The 18,555-nt window shown below is 33.0% G+C and overlaps 1 protein-coding gene across 4 annotated transcripts in view; it reads left to right on the top strand.

The window, feature by feature from the left end:
• Positions 1 to 18,555, top strand: part of LRP1B (LDL receptor related protein 1B) — a 1,805,568-nt gene that overhangs the window by 341,687 nt on the left and 1,445,326 nt on the right. For all 4 annotated transcript variants that reach the window (XR_012497488.2, XM_074335779.2, XM_074335774.2 and 1 more), the window contains exon 2: positions 160 to 282. Coding sequence is in view for 3 of the 4 variants with exons in the window: in XM_074335779.2 (XP_074191880.2) it covers positions 160 to 282 (123 nt within the window). In the remaining variant the exon portion in view is untranslated. The remainder of the gene's footprint in view (positions 1 to 159; positions 283 to 18,555) is intronic.

Genomic DNA, 18,555 nt, shown 5'->3' with positions numbered 1-18,555 from the left:
TTTAAGAAAGATAATTAGTTTAGCTTTGCTGCTGAACAGAAAATGTGGATCACATCCATGTACCTTTTATGTATTGCTTTCTCATATTTCATCTTTGTACAGCTCTTATGTTCATGTTCAGATCATTCATATTTTATTTTGAAACATTTTCATTTTCAGATCAGCAGTTGTGTGATCCTGGTGAATTTCTTTGCCACGATCATGTGACTTGTGTCTCCCAGAGCTGGCTGTGTGATGGGGACCCTGACTGCCCTGATGATTCAGACGAATCTTTAGATACCTGTGAGTAGAAAGGTTTTCATGCCATTTAGATTTACCTTACATATGAAACTAAATGTCAATTGTTTTCACGGATGACTGCTATTATAGTTGATTCCTTTTTTTTTTTTTTTTTTTCAAATAGCCTAAGAAGCTTGGAACTTTTTGTTTGTGTTTCCCTTAAAATGACTGTGTGAATGAAAGAATACAGTCAGTTTTGTAATGTGAATTAATTTACCGAAGGAAGAAAATGCACAGTAATTTATTTCAAAGTTATGTTTTACTAGTAGGAAACAAAAATGGATTGAAGAGGATCTAACCCTTTAAAACATAGCACTACAAGGGGTTAAGACCCTCTCCAATAATTTGTCTCAAACATTTTGAGACAGAGGAGCACATCAGAGGAATAGTAATCAAGCTTTAGATCTTTCCTATTTATATTAATATCTTAAGATACTACTCAAATTTTTGAATGTGTCTTCTTTTAAAACTGAAAGATAGAAGCTACATTTGTCCATCAGTGAAGAACTTAGCCTTTGTAATATAAGGTTCAGAAGCTCTTGGTACATACACATGGATCCTAATTGTCATCCTACCAGTGTATCTAACCTGGAGTTCACTGAGGAATTTGTCCACATGAAAAATGCCACCAAAACAAAATTATAAATATTAGAATCACAGCTAAATCTGCAAGCCTTTTTTTTTTTTTTGTAGACTATGCACTATCATAACGAGTATGAACAGTCACCTAAATTTTAGTATTTATATTTGTGGCACTTCTTGTGTCAGGCTATGCTCCCCATGCAACCAAGAAGTATGCTGGGTTATCAATATCATTTTGAAAGCAACTATGTAGTGCTGTGAGGTCGAAGTGGGAAAACAAAACAAAACAAAAAACAAATGAACAAAAAAAGTATCATCAAATTGTTTGATATTGTAGAGATAACAATTATTGCTTCCATTAAGTTTCAATTAAAATCTTGCCATGAGAAAGCAGAGGCAATCCTTATTCATTTTCTTGATGTTTACTAGTGTTTTCAAAGTTTAACAATCTATGGGCACTTGATATTTTCATTAATAGCTTCTCTTTACTTTGAACAGATCACTTCTTTCATAGGAAGAGGTTGCAGCAGTTTACTACATTTGTGATTTTGTTTCACCAATTTTGTCAGTTTAATTCTGAAAACCTTTACTCCTTTACTAGACTCTATAGCATAGAAAAAGTTCTAGGCATAATAACGGGAAAACAATAGATTAATAGGAAAAAACTCTAATGGATAAAAATAGTATGGTAAATCCATAAAAAGGAATATTAAAAAAGAATGAAGTATTCAGGCATGTTTTGTGGATAAACCTTAAAAACACTGTGCTAAGGAAGAGATTCCAGTCACAAAAGACCAATGATAGAAATGTCATTTCATTTATGTGAAAGATCCTGAATAGGCAAATTTGTAGAGATAGAAAGTAGATGAAAATCAGAGTCAACATGTAAACAACCAAAGCGTCCTTCGATAGATGAATGGATAAAGAAGTTGTGATATATATACACAACATAGTACTATTCTGCCATAAGAAAGGATGAAATAGTGCCATTTGAACAACATGGATGCATCTTGATATTATAATGCTAAGCAAAATAAGTCAGACAGAAAAAGTAGAGAACCATATGATTTCAATGATATGTGGTATATAAAAATCAAAACAACAAAGTAACAAGACAAACAAATGAAGAAACAAAAACTCATAGACACAGACAATAGTTTAGTGGTTACCAGAGGGTAGGGGTGGAGGCAGGTGGTAGGTGAGGGTAAAGGGGTTGAAATACACGGTGATGGAAGGAGAACTCACTCTGGATGGTGAACACACAATGTGAAATATAGATGATGTATTATAGAATTGTATACCTGAAACCAATATAACTTTACTAACAATTGTCACCCCAATAAACTTTAATTTGAAAAAAAAAAGTGAAGAAGAAGAAAAAAAGAAAGTAGATGAATGGTAAGGTGGAATGCAATGAGGAATGACTGCTAATGAGTATGGGGTCTCTTTTGATTGTGATTAAAGATTAAAGTGTTCTAAAATTAGATTCCAGTAATGGCCCAACAGCTCAGTTAGTATATTTAAAAACATTGAATTTTATGTATAAAATGGGTGAATTGTATAGTATGTGAATTATATCTTAATAAAATTTTTTAATGATAGAAAAAAATAAAAAATCTCAATATTATGTTTATGGGTGCAGATAGCAAAGCAATGTGAAAAGACAATAATAATAAATGTTCTGGCATATATATATATATATATATATATATATATATATATATATATATAATTTTCACATTCCATATATATACAGAGGGTGCCAAAAAATGCATACACATTTTAAGAAAGGAGAACTATATCAAAATTGTAATACTCAATATATACCAATAAAAAAAGTTGAATACAAGTTACATTTGACTTCTGCAATTACAAGAGGTGCTCAAAGTGGTTACCATCAGCATCCAGGCACTTCTGATTAGGGCCAACTACTGCTTGAGCAACGTTGCCAAAGTGCAACATGTCCACTTGTATACAGTTTTTTTGGTACCCCCAGGGTGTGTGTGTGTGTGTGTGTGTGTGTATGTGTGTGTGTGTATGTAATATTTCATATATATATAGTAGTAGAACTTACTTCTTTTTAGGCTTTAGCCCTCCCTTATTTAAGTATCATCTAAGAGTATTCTCTTCGTTAGCTAGAAGGATTGCCATGGTATAATTATAGTAAAAGGTTAAATTTGATGAGTTTTAGTAATGGAGTGCAATTCTGTCCCAATCCTCTCACGAAATTCCTGATGGGAAAAATGACAGAGGCATGGGATAGATTTATGTGATCAATATGCAGGAAAGCCAGGGTGAAGGAGAATTGCCATGCACCATGTACTTGGGACAATGCAAAAGCAATTGGAAGACATGGCTGGATAGTCTCTCTAGGCAGGAGTTCCCTTCATGTTGGTAAAGAACAGAGAATGATAATGTTCCCTTTGTGCTCAAGAGGGAGTTTAGTTGGTGAACCAGTCTGGAGAGGATTTGTGGTGTTGAGTAGGAAACGCAGGGATCTGGATAATTAAAACTAAAACCCAGAGAGGAAAGACGTCACAGTGAATGAAATATTGGTGGGTGGCGGATATTCCATTATCCCTTTCCCCATGAGCACTCCATGCCTCAAGGAATATGGCTGATACCCAGAAGGGCAACATCAGTGGACAAGACCTGTGTTTGCCAGTCAGCATGTACCCTAACTGATTGGAAATAGGCTCTGAATGGTCAGTGTCTCCATTACAATGTTGTTGTTAAATATTTTGAATATCTACCCTGCCCAGAAAGTACATAACACCCTGGTTTGGGTAAAAGGTGGGTCCTTCAATTTACAAAGATAGGGGCTTTGGCAGACTGAGGTCTCAAATTGGAAATTACATGTGGCTTAATTAAAAATAGAGATACATTTTCTGCTTACTTAGTTTTTAAAATGAAATTTATACCTACTCAAGATATTTTTGGCATTTATTTAAAAATGTTTCTTAATTTTGGCCATTCTTATTCTATCCTTAAACATCAAGATTGCTTCACATCCTTAAAGGAAATAATAAAAGTATTCTTATATCAATGTATCTATATAAGTAAGATAGAGAAATAACATTTTTTTCTACCTGGGTATTTAACCTGACAACATATTTGGATCTACATTTAATTAGTCCGTTTCAAATAAGTGGTTTTAGAGAATGCCAACTGAAATCTGGATAATCATAGGAAAAAAAGCTTTATGAAAAATATTAGACATTTTTACATTTAAATTTCTCAATCCAGGTGTGCACAATTATTTTTTCCTAATCATAGTGATTTGTAATGTGTTTTTATGACAAACATATGTAGGCATCACTAATCTACATAAAATAGTTGCATGATTTGATATTGGTATGAATGTATTCATTCAATGTGAAAAATAAATACTAGAAATAAAAAACCTTGAAGATTGATACTTAGAAAGGGTAATTTTGTGTTCAGTATATGAACAAAAGTATGTTATCATTTTTTATTTGAAGACAAAGTATGTTGTATCTGCAAAATATTAGATGAAAACAGCTGAAGCAATACACTTATTTTTCCTAATTCCACTTAGCCTTTAAAATAATAAGAAGACCAATACAGCATGGAATTCATTATGACATTATGAAAGCTCTGCAATGATGACAAAATTCTATTAGGAAAAAAAATGGATATTGTCAAGGAAGAGAAAATGCTTTCCTTGTGAAATGCTGATGACTGAAGTACTTTAAAAAATAAGCATGCATGCAGTAAAACAAGAAATCTTGGAAATTAAATGAAATTCAGATATTTGGGGATCTGAGAAGTTAATGTGTACATATTTTCCCTCCTTTCTGTTCAGGCCCAGGTTCTGGGGAAATGCTCAAATATCCATGAGGTGGGAATTAGATTTAACATACAGCAATACAAGGGAAAAAAAGAAAACAAATTAAAAATACTGATTTGCCACAAAGCGGGTTACACATTGGGATGAGTTTTCTAAAATATGGAATATATGGAGAAATTTAATAATTTATATTGTTACTATTGCGTATGAGAAAATGTTCTTTAGCCTTATATTAAAAAATGAAAGTCTTTATTTCTTCACATTATTCGAAGTAATTTTTCAAGTGTCTAAATGGATAACATCTTTTAAGTCCTGTGAGGCAACGAGAATAGAAAATCAGGGAAATCATGATCCTCCTACTCAGTGCTTTAAATCCAGTTTTCAGTTGCATGTTGTGTGTGACATGAATTCAAATAAAGAGTGGAAATACATTTTGTGGAATGAAAGCTAGGTACCACCTGTGGCTGGGAAGTCTTCTTGAAAGGCATTTTTATTCCGAGGTATTCAAATTTTAATTCCTTCTAGGATTTTCTGTTGAATATTTAATGATACTTCCCTTCCAACAATCAGCTCCAGCTGATGTATGATATTTTCTGGGAAGCTGATGTTAATATACTTAAAACTAATTCTTCCTTTTTAAGTCAGAAAATTATTAGCCCTGCCATTTCTCCTTCTTCCTATTGTCCTACATTAACACTCCCCCCACCCCGTCAGAAAATCATTTATAGAGTCCTTCAATTATAGATCATGTTTTGGATATAATGACTCCTTGGCTAACAAAGAAGAATAAAAATGGCCTTTAAGGAGGGTAATATTTGCAACCTGGAAGTTATGATAATTTGCACATTGACTCTACTCTGTCCTGTCTTTCTGCAGAAATCAACAAACTTTTTCTACGAAGAACAAGATATAAATATCTTAGATTTCACGTGCTATATAATCTCTGTTGAATACTATGGTTGGTTTTTGTTTGTTTTGTAAGTGCTTTAAAATGGAAACAAACAAACAAACACTCTCAGCTCTCAGTCTATACAAAAACAAACCACAGATTAGATTTGGCCAGTAGGCTGTAGTTTGATACCCTGTCATGGTATCATCGGTGAACCAGATACTCTGTATGGTTATGGAAATGAGTCTGTGTCCAGGTGCAGCTACCACAGAGAAAAGAATAAGTCATCACAGTGGAAGTGTGAGGCTCATGTGGCATAGAGCTGTGTGTGTACGCGCTACCATATAGTGCTAGACTCAGGCAATACAGTGTCCTCTCCAAAAGCTGTCTCATTCTTCTTTTTTTGCATGCCTCCTTGTTGGTAAGTATTGCATTTGACCCTCTGTAACAAAAACAGTAGCTTAACCAAACGGGTGTATTTTTCTCATATAAACATTTACAAAAGTGGAAAATTCAGGATTGATACAGAAGTGTGAGAATGGTACCAGGCTTCCTCTGTCTTTCTGCTCTGCCATCTTTAGCACAGAGATGTCTGTTTTATAGCCAGAATATGGCTGCCCCATCTCTACCAGTGGATAATTCCATTTCAGGCAGAAAGAAGGAAAAAAGAAAAGGGAAAAGGCGAGTGCCAGCTGAGTCTCTCTGTTTATCAGAAAAACAATGGCTTCTACAGAAAACAAAGTCAGAAGATAAATGCTTAGATTTTCTTCACCAGAACTGGTCATATGGGCTGTGGGGCCATGATTATTTTCAACAGGGCCAATTGCTTTCCAAAATAAAATTGGTGGTTCTGCTAGTAAAGAAAAAGGGGAAAATAGATACTGGGTAGGCAGAGGCACCAGGTAGCATGCACTCTTCTCCTCTTCTCTCCATCCTTTCTTTTCTCCATCTACTAAATGGGACGTGGCAGTCTCAGTGTATGATATGGAATTTGAAATCCCAACTGCTCGGATGCAAGGCCAGTACCTCCACAAATACCATTGCTCCTGGGCAATTAACTTAACCCTTTTAAGACTCCATTATTTCATCTGTGCAATGGACATGATAGTACTTGCCTCACAGTAAAGTACTTAGAATAACGCCTGTTCCGTAGTAAAAGCCCCTCTCTCCTGCACATCCTACCCTGAATTCCAGATGTCCAGAGCTTTGAGCAAGTACCTTATCTTAAGAGTCTTCTGATGGAGCATCCTAACTGCTCCCTATTCGTTCCAAACTTAAAATCGGTTTTGTTCTCTAAGGATATGACTAGGAACAGGATTAACTTACCACATACGGAAATTCAAGTTAAATTGTCAACTGTTTTTAATAATTATGTGTATTACATTCAAATATTAAGACAGATTTGGTATAGAGATTATTTGGGACAGGCTGCTTTTTTCTAGGAGATCTTCTAAAAACATGTTGAGTAATTAACTAAAATAAAAATTAATGGCTAAAAAAACATGTTAGTGAATAATATTATTTGATTGATACTGCAGATAAAAGTAGATGCTATCTCATTTTAGGAAATAAGGAAATTGAGTTAATGGTCCTTCTATACTCATCTAAGTTGGCTGTTAGTGGTTAAAGCAAAGTTTATATTTCTTTAAACTTGCCCTCCTGTTTTGAAATACTGAGGTAAAGAAAGATCCAACTCCTAAAACGACCCCCATAGACCACCTAATTTATAAATATGGAATCATTTGAGAAACATGGAACGCTATCCCAACACAACTATATTGTACTGGCTTTTGGAGTAATCAGTAATAATTTTAAAATGCAGTAAAAATAACAAGCCTCATGGGTAATAGGAATGAGAGCATTTATGAAAAATGAAAATGGCTGTAAGTTAATAGGGTTGGATGTGCCTCTGCATGAAGTTGCTTTTATTGTGTAGTTTTAACTTTATTTAGATAGGAGGATATTAATTAACTTCTTATATTCATACAATGACCTTTCCCCTAGGATATAAGGTAGAAATCCTTTTATAATTTCCTTCTAAACTTTCTTTCTTTGACAGAGGTCGGAGAAATACAATAAAATTCAGGTCGGAGATTATTAGCAAATAGATATTGCTCTTTAAAATATATATAGAATAGGGCACTGAAAATAGACTATAGGAGCAATAAAATGAATGGAAGTATGGTTCTTGTTTCTAGGTAATATGTAGTGATTTAGGGGTCCCTTTACAATGAGCTAATAGATGAGAGCCACAAAGTTAAGGTTTTCATTAGGTACAGAAGCTGAAGTGATCTTACAGATTAAAGGGAAAGCATATGAGACACATGAAGACAGTTTATGTCTCTTTCAATTCTTTTTATTTTGCCCTTCATTTTACTGTGAGGTTCTTCTTTTTAGCAGTGGAGAGCCTGAAAACACTGACCATTCTTTAATAATAAAACGACCCTCTTAAGAGCTGATATGAAGGGGTGACAGGAAGGCAGGGAAAGGTACAATTGTCAATTGAAAAGAATTGTCTAGTGTTGATTAATTTTCTTAGCACAGTGGGGATGGGATGAGGGTGGGTGGGTGACATTTCCCTTAATTCTGCCCCATGATGTGCTAACACGTCTCTGAAAGTCCGCCTCTGCAATTTTAAGAAAGGTTGATTGCAAGCATAGGTGATAAAACTGAGCTCACTGCAGTTCAGACAGGTGGAGCAAAACCAGCATCAAAAAAAGGCTTCACTTTTCACTCAAGAAGTCACTGTTTTTTTGGTTTTCTGATCCAAGATCACAAGTCACAGCATAAAGAGGCACTTAACCTGGACTGGAAATTATAGAGAATGAAATTTAGGAATAATATAAAATAAAGGGGGTAAAATAAAACAGGAGAACTCTAGGGATAACTGGTAAAATTTCCTTGGCTTAAGGGATGATGTACTGTAAACAAATGCTTTTGCAGGGCTCTATAGGGACAAACTGATGGCTGAGTAAGGCGTCTTCTTAGAAAAGATTCCATCCATCATTCATCCACAACTAATCTAGCATTTGGGTTTGGGGATGAAGGCCTCTTACCTTTCATGGGTGAGCAAGTGTCTTCCCAGAGGATGTTTTATTCTTTATAGTCAGCGTATAAAATTTACATTTGACTTTCGCTCAGAAGTGCTTCTTAAATGACATATTTTGCTAAATGAAGCTCTAAAGGGTGTTGTGTTCTAAGAACTTATTTTAATGGCAATGCCTTTCTTTCTCTCTTCCTTCCCCCACATCTTCCATCATCCTCCCGAAAAGCAAGATATAAAACTCTACTATATGCTTATAGAATTTTCAGTAGATCAAAGAGTATCATATTCTACTAATTGCTGTATTGTCTCTGTTAAGGTTCAGACAGCATAACTTGACTTTGGGTTGAAATTTTTAAATTAAAGTCTTTGTAACTTTAGGTTTGCTGATTTTAAGGATGGGAAAAATTGCTCACAAAAAAAAAAAAAAAGAAAAGAGTTCATGAGGAGATGAGTAAAAACAAGACTTATGTTGGAGTATACCACTTCAGTGAATGTGGCTTATAGACTTCAGTTTCTTTTTTTTTTATTTTCCTTCTCTCTCTCTCTCTCTCTCTCTCTCTCTCTCTCTCTCTCTCTCCCTCTCCCCCTCCCCCTCCCCCTCTCCCCCTCTCTCCCTCTCTCCCTCTCTCCCTCTCTCTCTTCTTCTCTCCCTCCCATCTTCCCTCCCTCCCTCTCTCCCTCTTTTCCTTCCTTCCTTCCTTCCTTCCTTCCTTCCTTCCTTCCTTCCTTCCTTCCTTCCTTCCTTCCTTCCTTCCTTCCTTCCTTCCTTCCTTCCTTCCTTCCTTCCTTCCTTCCTTCCTTCCTTCCTTTTCTTCTGGAGAATGGGATAATTTAAAGAGGGAAGAATCCCTCAACTGGCATAAAGCTTTCTGGGTACTCAACTGCAAAGAAGAAAACAAACCAACAATTACTTCCCAATATCTCTGATTGAGTTGCCAAGAGAAAAGTAATTACTAATATAAAACACTTTTGTAGAATTCAGCATACAGCCATAAGACTAAAAATCTTTAATAATTAAACATTTTCTTTCATAAATAGGAATGGTAGAAATAATATGTACATGTACTTTAAAAATGTTTTAAGAACATGTGCATTAAACTTATTAAATATCATTTGGTCATTGTAACTATTTTTGAGAAAGATACACCAAGTATTGTGGCCATTAAAAAAATAAATCTGAGACATGAACAAATTGCTTGGTCAAAAGTCTTATAGCTAAAGGGTAACTTCTAGCTTACAGAACTGTGAGAAAATAAGTTTTCATGAATTAAGCCACCCAGTCCATGGTGCTTTGTTACGGCAGCCCTAGCAGACTAAGACATAATTCTATAATATGTCTAATACAATTTCATTTATTTTTGTATCAGTATAAGAATAATGCAGTAATTTAACAATTCTCCTTTTTCTTAGAAGGTATATAATATCAGAGTATTTAACTTACAAGTACTATAAGCCTGATAAAAAGATGTGAAGTTAAATTACTAATCAGTTTCTGATGGGATAAAGGGCCCATCCCTACAGTAGTGGCTCTAACCCTCTAAGAAGACCTAATTTAACTAAACAGTGCTCTTCATATGCAAATGACATTTATTTTCAATGAAAAGTCAGTAGGTAATTAACACTGATTTATTTATTTATTTTTTTCAAATATTTATGGAGATGGGTTGCTCCAACATTTAAAAAATAATAGATTTGCCTAACCCTTCCTCCTGGTGATCTAGGACACTCATTTAGAGGAACAGTTGGTAGCCATCTTTGCAATGCTAGTTAGTTACAAAATAAAACATAAACATGGACAGATGACCTAATTACAATTGCTGTCTGCGGAAGCAGTAGAAATGCGTAACTAGCATATACTCTTAATAGTATGGATGTTAATAATTTTTTATATTAAGTTGCTATAATCTGTATTAGATTGTTGTAATTTAAAATTCTGAATTAATCACTGGGTTATGCAACAACTACATGTAATTTATAGGTAAAAATAAATGTTACTTTCTCTATACAGACCTCTGGGGAATTTTGTTACACTTCACTCCCACATTTGCATATATTACATAATTCATTTTTTTAATTAAAGTTTATTGGGATGACAATTTTTAGTAAAGTTATATAGATTTCAGGTGTACAATTCTGTAATACATCATTATATATTACATTGTATGTTCACCACCCAGAGTCAGTTCTCTTTCCATCACCATATATATGATTCCCTTTACCTTCATCTACTCCCCCCGCCCCCCTTACCCTCTGGTAACCACTAAATTATTGTCTGTGTCTATGAGTTTTTGTTTCTTCATTGTTTTGTCTTGTTCTTCTGTTGTTTCAGTTTTATATACCACATATCAGTGAAATAACGCGTTATGTATTTTCACTTAAATAGTGAAGACAGTTTTGTCACTGAACTAGACTTCTCACAATATTCAGATGGATTTTCTTTAAGAAAACTGGAAATCATTCAGTCAATCATTGACTATTTACTGAGAAACTAATGCATTCAAAGTATTTACTAGGCACCACTGTCCTTCAACTATTTATCCCATGGTCTACCATGTACCAGGGTTTTAGCCTATGCTAACTTAGTTATCGTGGTTAAATGTGATTACTTCCATGTGAAAAAAAAAAAAAAAAAGATGATATTTATGATAAACATGATGATAATATTATTGACACAAAATGGATGATTATTAATATAAGCCAGATGTTCCAATATGATCTTTATATGGATTATCTTCTTCCATGCTGACAACAACCTTGAACAGCATATCAGGTACAGTTGTTCAGGTTGTGTAGGGCATTAAGGTGACATAAATATCATAGACAGCATGGGTGTATATATTTCCCACAAAAAATAAGCTATCTTGAAAGGGGCAACATTTTTGCACGAAGGCACTGTATGAGTTAATAGCATCCTGCCTATGATACCCACCTGCCTGTGCTCCTCTTTTACAGGTGATAAAAATAAAGCATAAGGGAAGTTATTTGCTAGAGGTCTTAAAGCAATTAAGTAACGGAGCTATAATTGAACACTGTAGCATGCTATGCAGTTTTCTATATAAAGCAAATGAAGCTCAGGGAAGTTAAATAGATGCCACTAGGATCCTCTCTTAGTGAAGACGAGATTTCCATGCATGCTCATTTCACATAACATTCAAGTCAGCATTCTTTCCTTTATACCACACACCTCCTGTACATACTCCATCCAGATACTTGTATATGTGGCTATTCAATTTATGCACATCAATTTTAATTGAGTGACTGCTATGTGAAAGATCTAGTGGTAGATTTTGGAAATGACAAGATCAATATGCTAAAGATGAAAGACAGATATAGTAACAGCTGGAGAGAGGATTTTAATTATTTTTTCAACTAGAAAGGGTATATTTATGAATCTGTATGTTACTGTATTAACAATGATAAAAGGTATATGTATTAACACTTATATGTGCATGTATATGAACTTTACATGTGTGTATATGAACAAATTGAATCTGGAAAAATAATTTAACTTTCTTAACCATCTTTGTTTACAAACACAAATCACAATACACATAAATATACACCCACACTAATTTAAAAAACACTAATTTAAAAAATGTTGAGCATAACTATGTTGGTGACAAGATTTTTATTAGCTTCCTATTGCCGTGTAACAAATTACCCCAAATTTAGCATGTTAAAACAACACCAATTTCTTATCTCAGAGAAGTTATTGGTCAGAAGTCTGGGCAACATCAAATGGGTTTCTTGCTTTGCAAAGCTGAGATCAAGGTGTTCCTCAGGATATATATATATATATATATATGTGTGTATATATATATATATATATATATATATATATATATATATATACACACACACACACATATATATATATATACACACACACATATATATATGTGTGTGGGTGTGTAGCCAAAAAATGTGTATACAATTTTTAAGAAAGGAAAAAAAAAACTATCAAAATTGTAATACTCAATATATACCGATAACAAACGATAAATGCAAGTCATGTTTGATTTCTGCAATTACAAGAGGTGCTCAAAGTTGTTACCATCAGCATCCAGACACTTCTGATTATGGCGAACTACTGCTTGAGCAACATTGACCAAGTATCCACTTGGATACATTTTTTTGGCATCCCCAGCGTGTGTGTGTGTGTGTGTGTGAGTGTGTGTGTGTGAATTGGAAGTTTATTTAAATAGGATCTTCTTTATAAAATTTGGGAGTTACAGAATCGTATCCAATACACCTTAAGAAATATACACAAGTGCTTTGTAACCCCTTTTCTTCACATTAGTAAGGAAAATGTTTCTTGAGGAACGGTCTATCATTCCAAATATTTATCCAACCTTTTTTTTACCACTGTCAACAAGTTTTTGTATATTTATTTAATTGGTTCACCAATGGAACAATTAAATGCAGTATTTCAAAAGGGAAAGGACCCTGAATGATTATTATCATTTAAAACAAAAATAACTCTCCCCAGGTTGGTCAGTGATGTAAGGCACGATGCTTTGGTTTTTGTGAGAGAAAATATTTGAATCTCTTTTACCAGTACAAATGCAAGAGAAAATGTTTGCAAGTGAAGAAACTTACCAAGATTTCAGTCAAATGGAGTAGTGATGACTTTGCATTCCCAGTGGAACCTTTCACATATCATCAGAAGTGATTAATAATAATAATAACAATAACAACAACAATAATAATAATAGTAATAATGTAGTAAGTTAACATGGTATCTATATATGCAGGTTGAAATTGAGGTTAAAAAAAGAAGAAAGAAAAAGAGAAATCCACACAAATACTAGTTACAAAATTCCTGACTACAATAGCATCCATATTAAGGCAAAGCAATTCAGATACATTCTGACAATGCTAAAGCAGAAGGCAGTTTATAAATTCAAAAAAATATTAAGATACTTTCTTTACTATAATGGTAGATGTGTGTTTGGAAATGGTTGACTTTTGAAGTAAGTGGATTCTTGCACCTATGAATAGAATTGCTGCACTCCGAGTGGAATCAAGTAATTGGGTTTGCATTACCACTCAACTATTTTTTCTGATGATCATTAAGTATGTCTTACCCTGATGAATAAGAATATACATATAACTTTGTTTCATTTTAAACTTTCTAGGCTTAACTAGTATTTGACAGAGTGGGATAATTCATCATTCCTCAGAAATGAAAAAGATTTAATAAAACAAATACAGGTTAATTCTAAGTGCAAGGAATCACAGTGATCTCATTGGCTATCTAAGAGTACACTTCAATGACAAAGATGGGTTTCCATTTTAGATTTAACTCCAGAATAGATTAGACCTAGGCAACCCACCATGAGTCACATCCTTTGTGATAAAGATTCAGATTACCAGGTTCTTAGTAAATTTTGCTTCAAGATAGATGTTTGCTTCTAACTTCCATCTTCTGTTTCTTAATAGTAATAAGTTGAATCACTGGACACTTGTAGATGCTAGGAACTGAAATAGGTTTAACCTGCATAATTTCCAGATGGAAATAATAAAACATAAAGAAAAAACAAAAATAGAACTGTAATTCTGTGAGGTAAAGCAACTGACCTAAGGACACAAAGGTAGTGAATCTCAGAACTGTGACTGGAATTTATATCCTCTTGAGTTGCACTCTGTTTTGCTGTTCTTTCAAATTGGCATGTGTGCCTCCCATTTCCTGTTAATATAGTTGTAAACCCCTTGTATGTTGATTTTTATCTCTCCATTTATCAAACAATAACAACAAAACATAAAAATCAAGATCTGTAATATAATTTTTAATTAAATTGCTACATTTAAAATAAAAAGTAGAGGTGAATCCACAAACAATCTTTGACTATTGCTTCTATCTTTTCTCAGGAGCTAGGGTGTGTGCGCACGCATACACACACACTCACACACACGCACACACACACCATGTAGTATTTTTCTATAAAAAAACAAGTGATCTGTTTACTTGATATATGTGTAACTTTTTTTATTTTCTGTGATACCATGGGAAGTGGGAGAATATTATTAGTAGGGTAAAATAATATGCAATAAGTATAAGTGTTACTAGCCTTACTTAACTTCCAGAGAGATATTCTAATAAAAGGGATGAATATTTGTGCCAAAAACAATTGGATCACATTATGCTTGCCAAATATTCTTTCAGGTACTTTTTAACTTACATTAAACACTCAAGAAAGCACAGTAGATCAAATATCTTTTTTTTTTAAATATTCAATAACATAAAAAGTGACCATATAAATCTCTTGGAAAACCTATAAATACTTAATTACATTTAACTCAAGACCCCGTTGTCACAGTTTTGCTCAAAGCAGTACTTTCACAACTCCATTATTTTCACCAAAGAGTAAGTCTGTGTTATAAATACGAATGGGCCTTAAAGAGAATATTTCCAGGTTCTGATAAAGTAATTCTGTCCAATAGAGTTATGTGGACTATTTTAAATAAGAAGTGTTACTTACATGTTGAAGAAAAAGCTGACTTTGAATTTTTGGCATATCATTCCTTGAAGATCATTTTAAATACTACTTTTTTGACTTACTTTGCTGGTATTGTAACATACAAATTACATACTTTTAAAAATATATTTGGATCTTTAGGAAAGGTTATGTAAAATATTGTATTAATACCTTTTTGAGAATTTACCCAATTTCTTAAATATCTTATTATCTCATTCCCTGCATATGTTCTGTATTGCATACTGTGTAGCTTCAATGGTTAACACATTAATCTGCAATTTTAAATAAGTGTATTTTGACTATATATATATATATATAATTATTCAGAGAAATTCACACTTGAAAAGTGATGAAGGTAGATTTTGGCAAGTATTATAGTCTCCCAGACGTTTAACAGGATTGAGAGCAAATAGCATCACTTCGTGTTTTATTTAATTTGAGATTTTTAATCAGATGATTTACAGATGTTTAGGTTTTACAAAATGCAAACATTTGTCCTAATATAATAATAAGCCTCTCCCAGTAACAATTGAAATTAATATTACCCTTCCATCTTTGATCTCCCTTTAAACATTTTTATTAGTAATTCTTCTGGATTAGCCCATGATCTTTCATGACGATTTACAGAACTCAATGTCAAACCTATTCATCAGTGCCACGCTGTCATTCAAAATATGTGGAGATATGTACTTTTTTTCAGACTAAAATATTAATTTTAAAGATGGGAATAAAGAAGAATGATGATTAAATGTAACAGACCTAAATGGCTTTATATATATTTCTCAATAAGTACTTTTCATATTGTTGTTTGCCAAATATCTACTGTATTATTATTGCATTGTTTTTATTTCATGTCTTATTTCTACTACTCTTTCATTTGTGTTTGCTTAGCTACTTGTATTTATAAAATATTCTTCATATTTATTCTGATGGTCCTTGTGCTAAACATGACTTTTGTCTGAATATTTTCTTTTTTTGTTGGTTTTCTACTGAAGTGTTAAGTGTTTCTTTATTATGTATGGTCTTGTTTTTTCCCACACCCCATTTCTTCTCTTATGTTAAATCTCTCAACCAATCATCTATTGAAGGACAATGGTTGTTTCCATGTCTTGGCCACCATAAGATGTGGTATATATACACATTGGAATACTACTCTGACATAAGAAAAGATAAAATAGTGCCATTTGTGACAACATGGATGGATTTGAAGATTATTATGCCAAGCGAAAGAAGTCAGACAGAAAAAGTAGAGAACAATATGACTTCGCTGATATATGGGATATAAAACTGAAAAGCAACAAAGGAACAAGACAAACAAATAAAGAAACAAAAACTCATAGATACAGATAATAGTTTAGAGGTTACCAAAGGGTAAGGGGGGTGGGTGATAGAAGAGGATAAGGGGTCAAATATATGGTGATGGAAAGAGAACTGACTCAGGGTAGTAAACACACAATATGATGTATAGATAATGTATTACAGAACTGTACACTTGAAACCTATGTAATTTTACAAACTATTTTCACTCCAATATTTTAATTAAAAACAATCTCTTAATTCAAATAGTATTCATCATATGCTTATTGCCAATGTATTTTTCATGTATTATGTTCTTCTGTCTTAACTTTTACCTCCCTCAACCAGTTCTATTATTTATAACAAAGAAACCATAACTAGTTAATGAACAGTGAGTTCAGTTTCAGTAACATTCCAATTAATTGGAAATAGTAGGGATATAAACCCTATCTATGAGTAGACTAAAAATTAAAGAAATAAAGAAAATAAATAAATCTAAAATCCAAAGAGCTCCCTCATATTCTAATATAATCAGGATTGAAGGAACTTATTAAAATAAATATAAGTGAAGAATTTGAAGTTTCATAAAACAAATGACTTTAAACAACTTTAAAAATACAGAGTAAAATAGATTAAATATATATGAATTTCAACAAATGATTCTTTTCCTTGTGACAATAAACTACTAATTATATATTATACATAGTTCATTTGCTATTCTCTATAATGGAAAAGCAAATAAAAATAGGGATTTTCAAATTTGGAAGCATTAGATTTTGCATGAAAATAAGTATAATAACTATGATTGTCCTTTTTTTTTAATTATAATATTTTTTGACTACCTTTCTTCCTGAGCAGTTATGATTCTACCTCTTAGTTTGGAACTTGGGACCAGAGAACACTGTTTTAGCAACTCTTATTACACTTATGACAGTTTGGCTTTTAAGTACTATATAAAAAAGTGTTCAGTGTATTTGAATAGTAGTTAAATGTTACTCTTTATTCCAGCAAAAATATGTTAAAGTGCAATAACTCTTTTTCTTCTTTGAATTACTATTGTTATCTGAAAGCAGATGGTCTTTTGGAAAGAAGAGCGTATCACTTTTTAAAAGAAGCAACATTGTGATTTAAAACATGTATTTAGAGGTTTCATGAATCTTGGAATATGGAGCTATTTTAATCAGGAAAAAATTGCTTGATGATGAACAGACAAAAAAGAATCAGTTATTGACAATCTGTACAGAATAACCAAGAACGAAAAGGATAACCTGCTGTAATCAGCAGGGGAGAGAAACCAAATGGTGTTTAGCTTTTTTAACAAGACAGCTGATAGGCATCTAAAATGACAAGTAAGTGAATTACTTTTTTGAAATTTTATTTAGAATTTTTCATAATTCTCAAGGGATTTCTATTAGAGAGACCTGGCATCATAAAAAATAAATTGGACATTAGAGTAATTATCATAGAAATCTTCTTCAGCAGAATGCAATAGCCAAATATATCAAACTATTGAATTATTAAGTGGTCATATTGACTCATGGGAATCCAGGTAACTCTGCAGGAATAAAACTGGAAAGCAGGACTGTGTTGCTTTAGCCATGTTTCACTGACTATCTGGATGATCTTTTTTAAGTGGACTCAACATAACTGGAACATAATATAATTAATTAATAAACCATGAAAATTTGAAAACTCAACAGAAGAGGGCAAGACTGCTTTCTGGCTAACATGCTATGGTTGTTGCAGTTTTTCAGAGCGTACATCTGTTCTGTATGTCCATTCCCATTTTTTCCCCCATGCCATGATGGTTGTTAATCATTCTGAAAATTACCCTTGGAGTGAATAAAGATGTTGTAAACTCAGTGTTCATTTGGAGTTTATTTTTCTGACTATGCACCAAATTAAAGTTAGAGGGATGATTGTACATGTGTAGCATTACTGAAGTCTGGTTGACAATCTAAGAATACAGTAAAAATTTAAAATACTTTATTTGAAATTTGCTTTGTGCAAGTATTCAGTGTGGACAAAGTAGTAACAAAAGGTTTCAAAGTACTAATGTTCTATCTTTAAATAGGTTCCTAGACTTTGTGTGTATAGTATATAACTTCAATCAATATAAATAACTTCAATCTGATAAGTTTGGAAGAAATAATTTTTCGGTATTTGTTGTTGT

Source organism: Rhinolophus sinicus, chromosome 17 (assembly GCF_057876585.1).
Source record: "Rhinolophus sinicus isolate RSI-liver-muscle chromosome 17, RSI-T2T, whole genome shotgun sequence".
Lineage (NCBI taxonomy): Eukaryota > Metazoa > Chordata > Mammalia > Chiroptera > Rhinolophidae > Rhinolophus > Rhinolophus sinicus.
This window is presented reverse-complemented; position numbering and strand designations above follow the sequence as displayed.